The sequence below is a fragment of the Coptis chinensis genome, chromosome 1 (genome assembly GCF_015680905.1).
Source record: "Coptis chinensis isolate HL-2020 chromosome 1, ASM1568090v1, whole genome shotgun sequence".
Lineage (NCBI taxonomy): Eukaryota > Viridiplantae > Streptophyta > Magnoliopsida > Ranunculales > Ranunculaceae > Coptis > Coptis chinensis.
In genome coordinates, this window is record NC_141456.1 from 51423569 (window position 1) to 51443762 (window position 20194).

Consider the following 20194-nt stretch of genomic DNA (forward strand, 5'->3'; position numbering starts at 1 on the left):
TTGGTGTTGGTTGTCGTTTCTATTCTTCTTTTGGCTTCGAGTCTGTACTGACATAATAGTTGGTATAGGAGGAGGAGTCCTATCACCAAACAGCTCCGGTTGTGCATCAGAGATGTCGTCCTCAAGGTCTTCGCCTGCTGCAAGGCATTCAAACATACCCCCTTCACTGATAAACTGTAGAGCGAGAGTGTTATCTGGTAGCAAGTGATGTAACGGCCTATCTTCATCCCCACTCTGTACCCTCACCATCTCGCAGCTCAGTTCTGCCTCTTGTAGCCCAGCAATGCTACCACTACATTCAGAAACTCCTACCACCATCAATTGGTTATCCTGCCTTGTTTCACCCTGTGGCGCTACGCCTCTTTGGGTTTGACAGTTAGCACCTTCACTGTGATTACTGGAAGCCACATTTACACCTGCAGTTAGGTCCACCACACCTACCTCTAACATTTGTCCAACAGCCTGAGTATCCACAACTGCTTCAGCCATGGCAGCATGCTGCTCAAGTTCCTCATTGCTACTTGAATTCGGAATCACTACAGCAGCTGTTCGCGATCCTGCTACTTCTTGGTTCTCTTGGACAGTTTCGATATCAATCCCCTCTTGGCTGGGAGTCACTCCTCTTATTCTTGTGGCTCTTATGGTTTCTCCACCATTACGCGAAACTGCCCTCTGTCTCCATATCCTAGTTTGTCTACCCGAGCATTGGTCTGCTGAGTGTCCAAATTTATTACAGGTTGTGCAGGACTTCGGTTGCCATGGGTATTCCAGAGGTATAACAACCTCTCTGTTCCCTGCTTTCACTGTTATTACTTCCTTGTAATCATGGTTCACTGGGAACTCAATGCAGAACCTAGCAAAAGATAGTCTTTTCCTTTTAGCTGTTGCATCATCCATAAACATAGGTGTGCCACCCACTAAGCTTGCGAGGTACAAATTGAAAGTCCATCGAAAGTCCACATTTCTTTCGGGACATCCATCAGCTTTACCCATAGAGGAATGGAGGCCACCTTGTTTTTGTAATTATCAACCTCCACTGTCCATGGCTTTACTACAAACACTCTGCCCGCAATAAAAATCGGACCTTCATCTAAAACCATTTGGTGATCCTCTGAGCTCGTAAAACTCATATAGAACAGCTCTTTATCTGTGGTGATATCAAAGGACCCCTTCAATTTCCACTTTCTCTGCAACACTTCCTTTACCATCGGGAATGACAATCTTTTGTCCAGAAAATACCCAACCAAATACTCATCCCACTCCTTTTTACCTTGTTCCAATAAATCGATTGAAGCTTCGGCCACTCCATCAACATAGATCGGGGAGAAAGACTTAAAAGCTCTTGTGGATTCAGAAGACCCAGACCGACCAAATAGGGACCTCCAGGACGTGGTTTGAGGGACAGCTTGCCCATTTGCACTGGTCGCAGAAGCCATGAGAACAAGCTAGGCTTAAAACTGTTCCAGGAGAAAGAGAACCAGCACTAAGAATTGCCTCAGCGAACTCACACTATAGATAGCGGAGGATTTTACCTTTGAGGCTAAAAGCTATAAACTTCCACTAATAAACTACCACTGTATAGCAATGGAGGATTTTACTATTAGTGGAAAGCAAAACCAGGAAAAACTAGATAAGAAACCTATGAAAGTTCAGTTTTTACTCTATTTTTGGTAAGAAAAGGAGCACCAGATCAAAGCAGCAACCTATGTTATCTCACAACCTATCGCACCAAACACTGTCCCCATGATCAAATGCACCAAACACTTCCAATTCGGCCAATGTCTTGCTGGTGAAGTAGACTGGTTTTTCATTTCCTTCGTGCTCCCGAAAGAGAACCGAGCTGATAGCAAAGTCGGTAGTTGCAAGGTAAAGCCCCAGTTTCTCTCCTTCTGTTGGTTTGGACAGGACGGGAGGAGTTGATAGGTAAGCTTTCAGGTCGTTGAAAGCTTTTTGGCATTCGTCTGTCCATGTGAATGTTGCGCCCTTCTTCAGTATTTGCAGGAACGATTTGAACTTGTCAGATGCACGTGAGATGAATTTGTTGAGGGCAAACACCATGCCAGATAACTTGTAGATTTGTTGCTTGGAGGTCGGTTCTGGCATCTCAAGGAAAGCTTGTATCTATTCTGGGTTTGCTTCGATGCGCTTTTGTGAGACAAGGTATCCTAGGAACTCCCCTGAAGCTACCCCAAATACGCATTTTGCTGGGTTGAGCTTCATTTTGTTTTGGCGTAGTCGTTCAAAGGCTTCTTGTAGGTGAGAAATGTGATCTCTAGCTTTTTCGCTTTTGACTACCATATCATCAATGTAGACTTTTATAGTGTCACCCAGCAAGTCTTTGAACATTTTTGTGACCAGTCTTTGGTAGGTCGCGCCTACGTTCTTCAAGCCGAATGGTAGGACGCTATAGTAGAACCTGTTCAGTGATAAAGGACGTCTTTTCTTGGTCTTCCTCTACCAGTGGTATTTGATTGTATCCATTGTAGGCGCCCATGAACGAAAGGAGTTTGTGACCGCATGTTTGATCGACCATAACGTCAATTCTTGTCAGGGGGAAGCTGTCCTTGGGGCAGTGCTTGTTGACGTTAGTGAAGTCTATGCAGAGTCGTACCTAACCGTTCTTCTTGGGAACGGCTATGATGTTAGCTAGCTAGGTCGGGTACTCGACTTCTCTGATGAATTTCACATTTTTTAGCTTTTCTATCTCTTCATTGATGGCTTTCTGAAATTTGAGAGCCAGTTTGCAAGGTCGTTGTTTGATAGGCTTTACATTTGGATTGACATTTAATTTGTGGCAAGCGACCTGTGGGTCAATTTCAGGCATATCGATATATGACCAAGCAAAAACATCTTTATTGATAGATAAAAATTTGACAAGTTGCTCCTTGAGCCTTAGGGTCTAAATCAGCCCCGACATAGACAAACTTTGGGTCATCATTTGTGCCCAAATTGACTTTTTCTCCAGGTTCTATTTGTGCTTATTTCCCTTTGAGCTTGTCTGCTGCTGCTGCTGGAGGGCTGGAAGCTTAAGGATCTTGCTTTTCTGGGACGTCCTTGCTGATGACCTGAGGCTTTGGTGTGGTTGTTGTGCTGACGTGATTGCATTGGTGAGCTTCTAATTAGTTGCTTCTGGGCTCCATGATGCATTGGGGTCCGGGGAATTGCAGGACCTGGTGTAGGGTTGATGGAATTGCTTGGATCTGGTGAATCCAACGGCATCCTAGAATGGCAGTGTAGGATGACTTGACATCGATCACACTGAAGCATGTTGAAGTTTTGGCCATGTCCTCCTTTTCGCCAATGGAGACTGGTAGGATGACGTCTCTAATGACATCTGTGCGATCTCTGTTGAACCCATAGAGTGGTGCATTAGATTCTATCATCACCGAGTCTGGCAGGTGCATGTCCTTGTATGCTTGATAGAAAAGTATGTCACACGAGATGCCTGGATCGATGAAGACTCTTTTGACTGTCCACCCATTGATTTTGACGTACATTACCAGGGCATCATTGTGGGGGTAAGCACACCTTGTCTAGATCGTCCTCCATGAATGTTATGGAGGTCATTGATTGAGAGCTGGTAGGAGTGATGACCTCGGCTTTGTGGGAGAGATAGCAGATCTCCTGAAGCGCTCCTACCCTTCTGCGCTTTTCCCGACCTAAGGTTTCGTCATTAAAGGTATCAGTAATCATGTTGATTACCTTTTCTTCGTCGTTGTCGGAGGAGTGTTGTCTCCTATTGTGTCTCGACCGACTAGGAGATTTAGATCATCGAACCGTGTTGCTTCTGCTTCTGTTGTTGGCAGAACGTTTGTGGTTATGGCTCCTACTTCTGTGGCGCTTGGTATCCAGCTTATGCCTAAGGTCGCTTTCTGGCAGGAATTCTTTCAATTTGCCCTCCTCGACTAAGTCTTGGAGGTAGTGCTTGAGGCTCCAACATTCGTTGGTGTCATGGTGGTGGAGTTTGTGAAAATGACAGTATGGACATTCTGGTATGGCGATCACCTTGTTGATGTTGGGTTTGAAGTATGGTGCTGTATAGATCTTCTTCAGGATTTGGCTCGGCGTCCTGGAGAAGTTGGAGAATTCTCTTTTTGTATAAGAGGGCTTGTTGGAGTTGGAGCCCTTGCTGTTGTTGTTGTTATTACCTGAGTAGTGCTTGTTTTCTTTGGGTTCTCGCTTGGTTACTGTGAGAACTTCTTTGCCTTTGCGCTAGGCCCGCCACTCTTTGTACTTGATACACTTATCAATTCTGTGGTACAGGTCGTCTAGGCGTTCTGGTTTGTTGCGCATCAGAGATCCTGCTAGGTCGGAGTTATCTAGGAGAGCGTTGGTGAATGCAGACATTGCAAAGCTATCCTTTAAGCCTGGCTCCATTGAGAGGAGCTCATTCATGAAATGTCCTAGGAACTCGCAAATTGTCTCGCCATGTGCTTGTTTTAGTTGAAACAAGGATTCTAGGTCGGCTTGCTTCTTCTTGTTGTGGACGAACTCTCCGCGAACGTCTCAGCTAGCTTGTAGAAGTTGTTGATTGAGTTAGGAGTGAGTGTGTAGAACCATTCTAAAACTCCGTCCTTCAGGCTGGCTGGAAAAAGCTTGCACTTCAGGTAGTCGTACTCTGGAGCGTTGTAGAGTGTGAGAGTCTGGCTGAAACGAGCTACGTGCTGGCCTGGACACGAGCTACCGTCGTACAGCGGGAACGTTGGTTGGATAAACTCTGACGGAGGTTGCTTGACCCTGATTTTCAGTTGTGAATGGTGGCGCCTTGTACGTCTTGAGTATCTTCGGTGCAATCTGCAGTGCGCTTGCCTTGTCATTCAACTTCTCCAACCTTTGTGCGAAGTCTTCTAACCTTTGATTGGTGGTGGTTGTGAGTGCTGTGACGGCGTTTGTTCTCCATTGCGTCTGGAGTGTCGTTGTTGGCGTTGTAGGTGGCTTGTTCCCGCATCGTCTGGTTCTCTTGTTGCAAGATGAGGAAGGATTCTTAGAGCATCTTCATCTGATCTGCCAACATCTGAAGTGAGGGGTCCATGGTGGTTTTTCTAACCAGCTTCGTGGGCTTGAGAAAAGAGTGTGTGTTCTTTTCTTAATGAAGCAAACCGGCAGACGGCGCCAATGTAGATGTGTGGTGTTTATTGGAGAACGACCTGATGATTTGTGTGATAGGGAATGGCTGCACTCTTCTTGGGATAAAAGTTGCCTACGTATCAAGTTTCTTCGGGTAAACTTGAATCAAACCTTACGTAGTTTATCTCTCTCTACTTATAGATGTTTGAGCTGACTTTTCTTATTTTCTCCAAGCCGTTATGAAGTGCCGATCCACCTTATGTGCTATCTTGATGATTCACCATTACTCTGATGTTACAAAGTTAATGTTTCCTTGATTGGTGCGTTGACTGAGTTTCAAGATTGCGCTAATTGATTTGCTTACATATATGGCTGTAACTGATGCTTGGGATAACCTAGGGTCGGGTCATTGGTATGTTCTGATAGAGTGGTACGAGCTAATGGAGGGTACTTACAATGTAGAAGGAAAGGTACGAGTGGTAGATAAAATACAGGAAGAAATGCAAGAACTTAAAAGAGGTTTTCATCCAAATGTTGATGCTAGGCAAAAACTTAATCTGAAAGTCATTGAAACACTAAAAGTTGTGAATGCTTTGACAGAAGATGTTGACTACAACTCAAAATCACTTAAAAGTTCATTAGGTGAACTTGAACAACATAAAATGCATCAATATTCTCAGGTGGAACTTGTGATTATTACAAAAACATGGATTAACTAGTATTACCCCCCTACTAGATGGGCCAATTAGGATTGCCCCCAACTAGATGGGGAAATTAGGGTCTCCCCCCTGAGTACACACAAAACAAAAGTCAACTTGGATTGACCGTGTTTTTTTTTTGTGTGCACTCAAGGAGGAGACCCTAATTTCCCCATCTAGTTGGGAAATCCTAATTGGCTCATCTAGTAGGAGGGTAATACTAGTTAACCCCAAAAACATTTTCTGATCAAATAGGTTCGGGTGCCTATGGAGATGTCTTTAGAGGTCATTTGTCTAACCATATGAAGGTAGCCATTAAGGTACTAAAAAGTAGTCGAAACGACATCGTGGAACGCACCTTCACAGCTGAAGTACGCACGATGAGTAGTACTCTCCATCGAAACTTAGTTAGACTCTATAGGTATTGCTTTGAGGCCAATATGAAAGCACTGGTCTATGAATACTTGGAGAGAGGATCTTTGGATAAGATATTATATGAGAATCGGCCTGATGTAAAGTGGGAAACGTTGTATGATATTGCAACAGAGACTTCAATGGCGCTCTCTTATTTGCATGAGAATTGCCATAAAGTAATAATTCACTATGATGTAAAGCCTGGCAATGTGCTCCTCGACTCATATCTTTCTCCTAAGGTTGCAGACTTTGGATTGGCCAGGTTTGTAACAGGGATGATAGTCAAATCTCCAAGATGGAATTCAGAGGGACTAATGGCTTCGCTGCACCAGATATGTTTATGAACATGCAGGCAACTTCGAAAACTGATGTTTACAGGTTCGGCATGATGCTATTTGAAATTTTGGGAAGGAGGAGAGTTTGTGAGGGCCAAGACTGGATTCCTGGACAAGTTTGGGAGAAGTTTAAGAAAGGAATACCAAACGAAATTCTAGTGGACTATGACATTGAGATCAAGAATAAAGAAAAAGCCAAGCGATTAGCTACAGTTGCGTTGTGGTGTACTCAGCACATGCCTGGAAAGAGACCGAGCATGGGCATTGTGGTGCAAGTTCTTAAGGGAAACTTTCCACTTGCGCCGCCTCCCGATCCGATGTATCCATTTGGTGATTCTTCGAGCACAAACAACTGGACTCCCTCAATAGTTGGTGTGCCCCCGCCTTCACCAGTTTCTTCAGTTGTCTCTTCCACACCAATGAAACGGTATGGTCACAAGCTCTCAGATTTTTCCAATGAAAAGCGTTGGAAGTTTAAGTTGGATGTGTTCTTGTGCTTGCAGCATGGAATACTTGTGGAAAAGTTAAATTATAGAAGAAAAAAAAAATTTGGGAAAAGTTACTACTGTCCATTCTTAGATAGCATGAATTAACTTAACGTCTTAACTTCCACAAAATTAGGGCCCCCACTATTGCTCACAGCCGAAAACATATAATGTTAATTTAAAATTAATATATTACTTAGTGTATTACAGTGACAGATGGAGATACAACTCCTTAGTCCTTGCATCATTTTTTTTTCGCTACAATTGTCTTACATCATTGATATGGCATTGTGCTTCCTTAATAAAACGTATAGGAATGTCTATGGAAGGAACATACTGAGGTCTGCAGTTACTCCATTGTGAGGTTTAAACACTATTGCTCAGAGCTTCAGACAATCTCAAATCCATTGTGAGATTCTCAAATGATTTGAAATAATGTAACTCATTTGGATAAAACTTATTAACTCCTGAACTGGCCAACCGGCCATCAAAAAATAACACTCTCAAATAACTTTTTTCAGCTCATACAAGACAGCTGTTAGAATTCGGGGAAGAAAAACTGCGCTGATGCCTAAGAAATTTAAATCACCGCGGGAAGGAGCACTCCACTTGATCCAAAAAGAAAATGGGAAATTGACAGGTATAGCTATTTTTTTTTATCTACAATAAAGTGCTTGTTGGATGCTGGAGTTGGTTAATGTTGTAATTCTATTAGTAATCTATTACTTGTGTATTTCAAAATACATGCCAGTTAGTCCCATACTCCCATACTGGAAAGTGAAACCTTCGAAATTGTGTTAGTCCTCGTGGCTGAGAAAAGCTGATAGGGAATAAAGGAGCGCACGCCCTTGGTTTGGCCTATCAGAGGGGCGCACGCATTTGGACTATTTTTAGTTAGGTATTTTATTTTCGAAGGGTTTTAATCGGTGGACTTTAAGGGTCTTTCAGTCATTGTTTGTTTTCAGTCATTGTTTGTTTAAGTGTTTCGACGCCTATTTAAGGCTATGTTAGGATTTGTAAAAGACACTTCTTGTTTATATTCAATTTATTTGATCAACTCTTAGTTAAAGATCAACTTTTATCAATTCTCGGTTAGAGATCGATTATTTTAGATTGTTTCAGAGCTAATACTGTATTATTCCTACATCAGTTGGTATCAGATTGAATTACGAACTGGATATGTATGATCGTGTGCGAATGACCAAACTTTTTAGGCAGGTAGCATCGCTAACCCGCCTGGTCGCCGCCATTACTCGGCAGCTTGACCAATCTTATGAGCATCAAACACTAGCAGTGTAAGATGCATTGAAGGTAAAAAGTTCTAAAACTTCGAACTTTGTTAATGTGGTTGAAAAAAATTCAATTTTTATTTTTGAAGTTGAGAAAAAATTAAGTTTTGTTGATTGGGATTTAACCCCTGTGTTTGATGAGGAGTCTATTGACGAGGGGATGTATTATCCAGCTGGTGATCAAAAGGAGTTTATCGATTGGGATTTATCATCAGTTTATAATGTTTATCGTGACGATGAATAATTATCTGTTTTGTGTTTTGTGGATCCGAGTTTGTCTAACTTGGAGGAAAGATCTAGTTGTGTTTGTTTGGTGCGTTTGTTTGAAAATTTCGCAGATCCGTTTCTTGAAATCTTTGCAGATTTATTAATGGCGAAGAATCTATGCTTTCTTTTCAGAATATATTTGTCTGTGCACGTTGTGACAACGAGTTCTTTTCATAAAACTATGCAAGTTAGTCAATATCGTGACAAAGTTCGAGGATAACTTCAGTCTGTTTTGTTGTTCATCTTTTGTCTTTACGCTTGTAACATTCGAAGACGAATGATAGGGAATAAAGGGGCGCACTCCCTTGGTTTGGCCTACCAGAGGGGCGCACGCCTTTGGACTATTTTTAGTTAGGACTTTTATTTTCGAAGGGTTTTAATCGGCATACTTTAAGTTTAAGGGTCTTTTAGTTATTGTTTATTTGTTTAAGTGTTTGGACGCATATTTAAGGCTATATTAGGGTTTGTAAAAGACATTTTTTGTTTATATTCAACGAGTATGCGAACCGTACTACGCATCGGTGTTTTTTCAAATCTTTAAACCTGTCACTCTAACATCTCTCTGATAGTATGATTTTTTTAATTATAGTTATAATCTAAAAAATAATATAAAAACATTAGGAGAGGTTGAATATAATTTGAGTGACGTGAATGAGATTTTCTAAATTATTTTAAATAATATGAAACTAATTCTAATTTTAATAAAGTGAGAGAGTTTTTGGTAAATTGTTTAAAAAAGAGGGAGCTGATTAGAATAATTAAGAGAGGTGGTTCTAAAATCATAAAATAGAGAGATTACAAATATACAGTTTGGTTGAAAAAAATTCCTCTAAAAATGCGGCTATCATATAGTGTAGAGATTTATTTGATCGACTCTTGGTTAAAGATCGACTTTTACCGATTCTCGGTTAGAGATTGATTATTTTAGATTGTTTGAGAGAGAGCTAACGATGCATTACTCCTACATCAAAAACCTGGGTGACTGGTTACGAGTCTATATAAATGGATTGGATAATAAGCCAATATTTCGTGTTCTTCTGCCAGAGAGTTATTAAGTTGTTCCAGAGGGTAGAAATACTCTGACTGCCCTTTAGCACCGTGGCCTGGGCTTAATCTTTCAACAAGTTTTCGATCATGTTGTTTTTATTTATTCTTTGTTCATACTTCGTACAATGTCTATGGTGTATCCTAACGACCTAACTCCTATTAAACACACAACACAGGCCGATAGGCACAACATATTTTTCTAAAAATTGAGATCTTTTTAGAATTATTTGAATAAAACACATAACTGAAGATTGCAATTGTGAATTTATCTATACTTTCAGCCGTCCTTTAGGACCACCTCTTCTGCACACTCGAGTTGATATAAAAGGAAGTGGCAACAGTAGTGATTCATGTATGAGCACTGAAGAGCTGAAAGAACATTTTATGAAGGTTTCCGTTTCTACAAACGACTCCCCAGTTGATATGAAAGGAAGTAGCAACAGTAGTATTTCGTGTGTGAGCACTGAAGCGCTGAAAGAACAGATAATGAAGGTTCCCGATTCTACAAACTCTCCAGTTGATATGAAAGGAAGTAACAACAATAGTAATTCAGGTATGAGCACTGAAGAGCTTAAAGAACATTTAATGAAGGTTTCCGTTTCTACAAACTCTCTAGTTGATTTGAGAGGAAGTAGCAACCACAGTGATTCGCTTATAAATACAAACAACAGTGATTCAGGTGTGAGCAGTGAAGAGCTGAAAGAACATCTTAGGAAGGTTTCTTTTTCTACAAACTCCAGCCGTAGTCAAGAAATTCCATCACTTGAAAAAGAGCTGGAAGAGAAGTCCAAGACAGATACCTATCTGAGCAGAAGGAGAGAAACCAAATCTTTGCTTGAAACATTTCAAAAGTTGTGTCCTCCTGGAGGTGAAAATTTGTTATTATTTACACAACTTCACTGGGGGGTATAAGGAAAACCATTGAAGCATGGAAGGAAGTCCGTTTAATATTACAATTCTATCAAATTGAGATGTATGAGAGAGACCTTTGGATGTACCCAGGATATAAAGAGGAATTGAGAGAGGTGTTAGGGAGAATAGAGGTACCTGTGGTGTTTGTAAAAGGAAGATTCATAGGTGGAGCTAATAAGGTCAAGGAGATGAATGAAGAAGGCGAACTAAGTATTTTACTTGATGGGATTCCCAACGCAACTGCTTAAGTATGAACAAGAAAACCTGTAATGAGAATGGATTAATCAAGTAGCATTTTCTCGGGATCAAGAGTTGCAAGTTGTAAGCTTGAAGACTCGAGTGTCTTCATACTTTCCGTCCTTTTGTAATTAAAGTAGTTCCAACCTACTCTCCCAGCTGATGGGTTGTTTACCAATCCAACTACCATTCCAGGCAAGTTGTTTTATACAATATGAATTTTATGCATAAAGAAAAATACTGAGGAGTATTATATGATCCATTTAGACTTGGGAGCTAACAAAGTGTAACTGAAAAACAAGGATGGCATAGCTGATTTTTGCATAATCACGCCAACCAGTGACCTCATTTTTATAGAACAGAAAAGAGTCCTGTTCCAAAGACCCAAAGTGGAGGAATAAAGAAGTAACAGACATGTATTGCATCGTTAATTTGCTAGTTTTGTGCCCATACTTTCGGACTCAAAAGTATATCATAATGTGCTCTAATCAAATTTCAGGTCGATTACAAGTGGTGACAACAAAATCCCATGAAAGTTGGTGTACACATGGAAGCTAAAAGACACGCACTACTCTGAAGTCTAAACCATAATCGACAAAACTCACTCACAACCAAATGATATATGCCGATGCAACCTCAAAAATCTCAGCTAACCCACTATATTCGGATCCTCAAACTACAAAACCATGAATGACTCATTTTCATGAACTATTGCATAAAGAAATAGGCAGTACGTAGAAACAGCCTCCAAAGTCCAAACCATCTAAATGGTTTTGGTGAGAGAAAGAAGACGCCAAGAAGCTCTCAGGCTCCCATTACCCATTCGTATACCTGCTCTACAATTCCAACAATGGAATACACACGCCTTACCAATGTCATCCAATGGACCAGAGTCTCCAAAGATAGAGAGTCTGTCTGACTTGGAGAAGTTGGAGGTCCTAGGCCATGGCAGTGGTGGTACTGTCTATAAAGTTCAACACAACCGGAATTCCTCCGTTTACGCTCTTAAAGTCATTCGGTTTGAGCAAGAAAGTGTTGGCTTTCTGAAGCAGGCAATTAGCGAGGCAGAGATACTCAAACAGGTTGATTCAGAATTTGTAGTGAAGTGTTATCGCGTGTTTGATAGTGGCAGAGATTCAGAAAAGGGGGACTTGTGCTTTTTGATGGAGTACATGGAAGGAGGGTCATTAAATGATTTATTGCGGTGTCATGGAAGGCTCCCGGAAAATGTTCTCATTGGTATGGCGAAACGAGTCTTGGAAGGGCTCAAATACCTGCATGGTTTGCACATTGTGCATAGAGACATTAAGCCATCAAATTTACTAATCAATGCTCAAGGGGATGTAAAAATTGCCGACTTTGGGGTTAGCAGGATGATAGCAGGTACACTAGATGCAAGTGACTCCTGCCAGGGGACCTGTGCGTACATGAGTCCTGAGAGGTTCAACTCTGATAACAGGATGGGGAGCCGGTGTGATGGATTTCCAGGAGATGTCTGGGCTCTTGGGTTGGCCTTGCTGGAATGTTACATGGGCCACTTCCCTCTGATAGCTCCTGGGAAGAAACCTGACTGGGCAACACTAATGTGTGCCATATGTTTCGTTGAACCACCAGAGATTCCCAAAACAGCATCACCAGAATTTAGGAGCTTCATCTATCGTTGTCTAGAGAAAGACTGGAGAATGAGGGCAACTGTAACTGAACTTCTCAGCCACCCTTTTGTGATTAAGTACAACTCTTCTGCATAACTGCATAAGGGCTTGCTTGATTCTTTTAAGTTGTTTCCTTAGATCTAGTAATGATAGGTTAGCTTGAAAGATTAATAAGGTACATGCATTCGCATTAGTTTACTTTGTCAGAGATATGCCCATGCGCAACAACATAACAACCAGTCCCCCTTCCCTGTAACTTTTGGCAATATTTACTCGTACTTAGAAAACATTACACTCAAAAGTTAAAACCAAATAACCAATCATATATGTTACCCATCCCACATTCCCACTGCCCCATTAATTTTTTTTGAAAATAAATAAATAAAGAATAAGAAAAAAAAAGTGTAAAATTCGAAAATGAAGGACAAATTCAGTACCACTCGGTGACAAATTAAATGTCTAAACTTGGGCCCATACATTTCCATTACCAAAAACTAAGTATAAAGCAGCACAAGAGGACCAAAGTCATGCGCCTATTGAAAAAAAGTTAAGGCAATTGATCTCTGGCACTAATGGTACTCTTTCCTGAAAATCTATGCAAAGAGGACAAGGACAAGGACAAGGACCAAGTTTAAGGACTTCGTGAAGGCACAGACACGGAGACACCTAACAAACTACATTATACTAGAGATGGGAAGTTAAAGAAGGACAAAGAAGTCCATTAATCTCAAGAACTATCCCCCAACAAAGGTCCTAAGACGCCAGTGATGGTGCACCATCCACCAAGAAACTGGATGCTACACCTTAGCAAATAGCAACGCAGCAGACCATAAATAGATTGACTCCTTTTCAATCAAATAGGACATACATGAGGAATCTTTCACTCATTTCTGGCCAACATTTGTAATCCTTCTCCCACTCTCCTCCAAGGTACCCAAGTAGCGAACTATCAAGCGGTATATAATTTTGTTTATAAGCGATATTATTGATACGAAACATGCCCTTCACAGTACATTTTCAAAAGAAAAAATGCTATTGCAGTGAAAGAGCTACAAGTTAGGTGTAGTACAGTAGTAGCATCACCTACGAATGGGTAATAAAAACATAAAGAACCAAAGAGGCACTCCAGAATGCATGCGCACCCAAGCAATAAAACAAGGAGAGTCAGTTCACATAAGCTTTGCCAGTGTACCTGAGCACCAATATCACAAAATAGCCGACTCCCAAGCTCACTGTTTGGGCATATACTCTCTTGTTTCCGAAAACCTTTAATTTCTTGTCTTCCACACTGCCCAAATCACTGCACATGGCGTGAGTCTCCACAGCTTGGCACCAAAGCCATTTCCTCTAATTTTGGGCCATATTGCTAACCATTCCTCCAAGGACACAATCTGTATAATGCAAGTAATAGCATCGCATACAAGCTGCATAAGCAAATTCCAAAACTCCAGATAAAATGAGGAAAGAAAAATGAATGCATGATGTTCTCATTAGATACACCACACACAGAGCACACGGGAGAAAATTGGTACCCCTTTGAATAAATGATTCCGCCGTAAGAGTCCTGCTATGCACTGCCGACCAAACAACAACCTGATCTTCACGCAATATAGGCACTTTCGAAACCAATTTCAAAGGAAATTTCTCAGTAATACAAGTGATATCACTATTTGGTTCAGCCAAAGAACAATAGAACGAGCTTAGCAAAAATACTCCACTGCTTGTCCAACGCCAACACCACACATCACTTTGATCAGATAAGATAACACTATCCAAAAACACCGCAAGATTTGCAGATTGTTGTACTTCCCATTCGTTGCTAAACCTTCTTAAAAGGACGTTCCAAGACCCCATTCTGTTCACTAGAACAAAACTCGCTGACCGTACCATCTTTCAACATTGATACTTGATAAATCAGAGGAAATTTAGGTCACAATGGTTCGTCAGCAGCCCATATATCCACCCAAAATCTGATAGTCTTGCCATTCCCAAGAGAAAAGGAAAAGGCCATTTCTGAACTTCTGCATAACTGATATACCTTTCCAAAGACTGCAGCATATGAGTAACAAATCAGAACACCCACCCAACCCTCCACTTCCGCACTTTGCCACAATTACTTTCTTCCACAACACCTCACTCTCAATACAGTATCTCCACATTGACCGCCCCAAGAGTGCTTTGTTCATTGCCGCCAAGTCGCGATATCCAAGCCCGCCATTTTCTTTCCGAGAGCATATTGTTTCCCACTTCACAAGGTGATACTTCCTTTTAGTTTCTGTCGACCCTCAGTTTCCGAGAGCATACTTCCTTTTAGTTGCCTTTCTTTCAATGCTTTTTGCACCACATTAACAGGGATGGGGAGCAAAGACATTTAGTATATGGGCAGGTTTACCAATACACTTTGCATGAGTATGGTTCTGGCTCCTCTGGAAAGTAACCTCCGCTGCCACCCAACCAACCTTCTTTGCACCGGATCCCAGATCTTCTTGTTTTTATAGGAAGCTCCTAAAAGCAGTCCCAATTAGAACAAGGCAAGTGCCAATGCCACACCCCATGAACCGAGCTAACAACTCCATATTTTCAACTTCGCCTACATCGAATAAGGTTGTACTCGCCATATTCGCATTTAAGCCTCATATCTCCTCGAAAATCAGTAAAATCAACTTGATGAGAATTAACTGAGAGATACAAGCATCTAGCATAAACAGGGTATCATCAGCCAAATGGTAGCATAGCCCCCTCTGGTTCGCTGCTCTGTAGACTAGGGGACTTAAAGCCTCCATTACGATATTAATCAAGAACGGAGATATTGGGTCCCCCTTCCTCAAACAACGCTGGCTATTAAAGAAACCTGTCGGCAATCCCTCCACAAGCAGAGAAAGTGATGCCGCAGAAATGCAAAGTCTGGTCCAGCGACTAAATCCACCAAACCCCATCCTTTTCATCAAGTGCCCTAGGAATTCCCAGTTAACATGATCATATGCCTTCGTTTTCACCTTGCAAATTATACCATTCCCTTTCCTTCTAATGCGAACATCAATGCATTCGTTAGCAATAAGGGGTGCATTTAAAATCAGCCTACCACCTAAAAAAACACACTGACAATACGATAAGATTGATGGCAAGACTGCCTTCAACCTGGTCGCCGGGACTTTTGTAACCACCTTATAGATTCCACAAACCAAACTAATTGGCCTAATAATCACCAAGAGATAAAGCACATTCTTTTTTGGAATATGGGTACTAAAATTTGAACTATTCCTCTTATCCTTGAAATTCTATTGAAATTAATTTCTTATGTTGGAAGCATTCCAAGGTTTTATAAAGAAAGTGGAATTTGCTTAAATCACGAGTAAGTGGTTGTTGTTGGGTTCGCATACACAAGATATGGTATGATGTGTAAATAGATAGGATGAGGAAGGGCCCAGTAATTTTTAAATAAATGCAAAAGAGCCTTGAGGCACAAAGCCTTAGAGGCGATTATTGCGTCAAAATATAAAATAATAAGATAATAAAATTATATAAAAAATAAATAAATGAAAGAACAAAAAAAAACAACTCAAGATATAAATGAATAAAAAATACGAGATACAATCATAAAACATGTCGTATGAACAATAGAAAAAAATTTAAGTTAGAATTTATTGAGGGCCATCTGTTTCTCTTGAGTACGTTGTGGGGCTACAGAGTGATTGTAGACATTTTAGGGTTGTTTTTTATATTAGAGGGGGCGTGGAGGATTCAACAGGAAAAACAAAAACAAACAAAAATAATAAAAATAAATAAATAAACCAAAAATTAGTTACTGTAGGGTTCATGGATATTGCAGAAAGTGAGGCTATAGGCTCAATGCCGTAGCTTCATGGTGTATGTCTCATACTATTGAAGCACAAGCCTTTTATACTATTGTGGCAATAGGCCAACAGGAAGTTGGGTATGAGGCTCTGAGGCTCTGAGGCAATTTAAACACTGGACCTTGTCAAAAAAAAACAACAGGCAAACATCAAAAGTAAAATTGTAAAGGTGAACACCTGCCAACAAGAAGATTCTTGTACTTATTGGAATTTGAAATCTAAATTGTCATAACTTTTGATTTAATAATTGTCTCGGCAATGTGTTACAAATGAGACGGCTCATGGACACCAAAGTTGATAAAAATAGACACGGAGTGGGGTGCCAAAGGCACCTTTTATGTCACCAATGGCAACCGCAGATCACCGCTAGTACTAAATAATTTAACGTAGACCAATCTGGGATCACAAAAGAGTTCTTGAATATTCAAATTATCAAATTTAATATTAAGGAAACAGTAACAGATAAGGGTAACAAAAATCTTGATTTCGTCCAGAATAAACCTATGCATGAGATAAATACACATCAAAGAGCAAAATGCAATCTGAGAAGTAAATAACATTAATCATTTAAGCTGACCCAGATGCCATCTTTTTGCTGTTTCAGTTTGGTTGTGCAATATACCACCTGCAAGAAAGCCCGATATCCTTAGTCCTTAGTGACAGATATTAAACAAGAGAAAAAAATGTAAACTTCTCTTTCTTCTTCCTTTTTTTTGGGTTTGAATACCGGACATGGCTGTGAGCTGCCATATTTTCTAAGAGTATTGTAGTTTAAAATGATAACATGTGAGTTCAAGTTAGTTATCATATTATCTGCTTCTATGATCAAATCTAGAACAAACAGTTTCTGAAGTGCAATACTCTAACATTTACTAAGAAAATTGGGAAAAAACTATTAAGCATAAAGACCATTGAATTGTATGAGAACAGGATATAGAAGGATTTTTATCATAGATAAAGAAATGGAATGATTTTCAAACATTAAGAGAAGGATATCCGGCTTGCCACCCTCGAGGGATGGAGACTCTCTCTCTCGTTGGTTTGTTGGAAACGGGACCTTTCAAAGATACATGATCCCTATTTGGATGAAATCATATTGTCCTCTAATGAGACTTATCACTATTCTTGTCGCAATGCTCAGGAAGAAAGAAGCAGGATGGCACACGATGAGTGGGTTAATGGATGTCAGCCTATTTGGGATGTCTTACTATCCATATAGATGCCCACACACCCTCTCCCTCTTTGATTCTATGCATTTGATGTCTTTCGATGTAATCTATATGCTTGATCAAAAAATAAAAAAGGTGCAAGAAAAAAAGCTAAATGACATTGACACGGATACCCGTGTCGGTGTCTGACCGGACATGGTTAACTATATGAAGTAAGATATGGGGATACAGCTAATTACGTAAAAAACCAATTATATTATTCAGTTACTCAATTAATTCTTGAGCTCAAGACCTTACAAAGCACCTCCTTACAAATAAATAACTATAAAAGTGGCATATTTTGGAGTTGTAACGATAATAATATATTATTCGAGTCTTTAGGGTATAGAAGAAACCCTAGTTTGAAATCTTATGCACAACATGTCCATGTTACTTAGCTTAAAAGCATCTCCAATTAGTTCACTAGAAATAGGGTCGTATAAGTGTCCGCACAAGTGGAGATAAAGAAGCATTAGAGTATAGAATGAGTAATACTTTTAGAGTGTGTGTTCCAATTGGACAATGAGTAAAATATATAGAGTGTGGACTGCCCCGGTAAATTTCATCAGTGCATCCGAATTTGAGAGCAAATTAAGACGCATGTATGTATAGGGGCATGAGAAACTTTTTGCACCTCAAGGAATCTTAAGGAAAGTTCTCAAGGGTGATGAAATTCCCCCATATATATATATTTCCCATCCCATACCACTTATATTTCCATGCAAACTGTCACGAGAGTGCCGCACAAACTTGGTATGCTTGCAAAACTTTCTTTACCACCATGAGGCACATAGGATCTTATCTGTCCCTATGTTTATCTGGAAATAGGGATGCAGATAGGAATAGGGAACTTTGAGAAGTTCTTAAAGGCATTGGCTCCCAAGGAACACAAATAGGGATATTCTTAATGATAGCGGCGCTCTAAGGAACCATCATCTAGATCAAAATCCTTACGTCTTTACTATTGTGTACATTATAGGCTGCTCCACCAAATACAGTAGCACTTAGATGTCTACAAGGTCAAATTCACTTAAGAGAAACTAGACACAAAATACCAATATTAATCACTGAGTCACCTTATGGCCATCCTAACAGAATGTGAAAGAGACATCTACAACAGACACCTCAAAATAATTTGGTCCAGCTGTTAGTTTTCACCAGCAAATTGACAAATTCCAATTTTAAGTGTACCACGTGAACTTTTCTAGTGTATTGGACCTTTACCTTTCTGAAGATCCATTTTAAAGTTGCAAGTGCACTGTGTCACAACCAAAAGCAACTAATTGTGGAAAGCCCACGGTTCAAGTTAAAACGTTTTCAGAAAGGTAAAGGCAGCAACTCCCTAGGCATGTTAATGAATTCCAATACCAAAGTAAAAGTAAAAGTCAGTAGAAAATGTCGTACTGTTCTTAGAAGGACAGGTTATGCGTTTTTTCTTTTCCCAATTTATTGTTCTTACCACTTATCTAGTGAAAGTTGAGGATCTTCGAAACAAAGGAGACGAACTTACACAAGATTGTGGAGGAGATCACAGAGAATTTGTAAGATTGGCCTTGTGCTTGTCCGATATTTAAATGGGTGATGTTTAGTGATTTCAAATGTAATTGGAACACTCTTGTAACATAAGTGTTCACATTTGAGCGGGCGGTCTAGTAGCTCCTTGCTACTTGAAACTCATATATTGTATTATGCAACCAGTAAACTTATATTATTGCTAATGAAGAAGAAAGTTTACAGAGAAACGAGAAAGTAAAGAGAGTACGGCTTAACTAGTTTCAGCCTTCTCTCACACTTTTTATATAGGGAAATAGTATGTTGACAATATGGAAAACATCAAACGTTTTATTTTGAATGAATGAAATGGATTTTACTGACCAAATATATATATATATATTTTTTTCTGGTAAAGTAAAATACAGCGTAAAATAGTTCAGCCGTGTGTAAGAGTGTGGATGTAGATGTCAGTAATGAGGATGCCATCTAGGCATCTAGTCTTGAACATCTATTATAAACAAATAAAAAATCTAAAATGGTGCTTTATTGAGAACGTGCCTGGTTTTGAAATAAGGTGGATTTGGGAGCGAGGGCCAGAAAACTTCCAGCTATCTTCATCCAAAGATTTCACTTCCTTCTGAAGCGCAGCCATCAAATCAGTTTTCAGAACTGACAACCATTACCACTTAATAGTCATTACCGATTCACAGAGAAAGAAAATATTGGTAAACAAAAATAAATAAACAAATCAAGAATATGGGAAAATAAAACTTATTAAGAGTAATGACAGAGAAAAAAGAACTGGTACCAAAACAAGGAAGGCTACTTGTCGACATGTTTTTTTTTGTTTTTTGGTCAAGTACTTATCGACATGGTTATCATAATTAAATAATGAATTTACCACGTAAGGCGTCATCCTTGCGGTCGTGGGCGGAGGAGATGGGATCAGTTGGAACATGAGTGGGAAAGTTGTTATCATCTGAGGCTACTGCCGCTGCTGCCACTGACAGAGACGTGCTAACGCTCGTTGAAATTGAATGAGATGGTGATGAGCCGCTCATTTTTCTTCTTCTTCACTCACTCTAGAGAGAGAGAGTATGTGTGTGTGTAAGAATGAATGAGTTGGCAGGGAAGAAAAGAAATACAATCCGAATCAGTTGTGCTGCGGTCACTCTAGAGACAGAGTGTGTATTAGACAGAGGAAATATTAGGGTGGAAATAGAAGAAATTGTTCT

At 40.1% G+C, this 20194-nt stretch overlaps 3 protein-coding genes and 1 long non-coding RNA gene across 4 annotated transcripts; 2 read left to right on the forward strand and 2 right to left on the reverse strand.

Moving 5' to 3' along the window:
* Positions 1-6205: 6205 nt before the first annotated feature.
* LOC147524468 (PR5-like receptor kinase) lies at positions 6206-7107 on the forward strand. The gene is made up of 2 exons (XM_086574960.1): positions 6206-6441; positions 6558-7107. Exons 1-2 carry the CDS (start codon positions 6206-6208, stop codon positions 7105-7107), a joined length of 786 nt encoding a protein of 261 aa, XP_086431086.1.
* Positions 7108-9670: 2563 nt separating this feature from the next.
* Positions 9671-11098, reverse strand: LOC147524469 (uncharacterized). The gene is made up of 2 exons (XR_015196972.1): positions 10650-11098; positions 9671-10464 (listed from the first exon to the last, which is right to left on the reverse strand). It is a non-coding gene; the product is annotated as an uncharacterized LOC147524469 (long non-coding RNA).
* A 321-nt stretch (positions 11099-11419) lies between these two features.
* LOC147524470 (mitogen-activated protein kinase kinase 10-like) lies at positions 11420-12659 on the forward strand. The gene has a single exon (XM_086563371.1). It carries the CDS (start codon positions 11519-11521, stop codon positions 12497-12499), a length of 981 nt encoding a protein of 326 aa, XP_086419497.1. The 5' UTR covers positions 11420-11518; the 3' UTR covers positions 12500-12659.
* Positions 12660-13354: 695 nt separating this feature from the next.
* Positions 13355-20158, reverse strand: SAMBA (valine-tRNA ligase). Its single transcript, XM_086603374.1, has 3 exons — positions 19861-20158; positions 19518-19628; positions 13355-16882 (listed from the first exon to the last, which is right to left on the reverse strand). The coding sequence occupies exons 1-3, from the start codon at positions 20018-20020 to the stop codon at positions 16821-16823; spliced, it is 333 nt and encodes a 110-aa protein (XP_086459500.1). The 5' UTR covers positions 20021-20158; the 3' UTR covers positions 13355-16820.
* Positions 20159-20194: the final 36 nt, after the last annotated feature.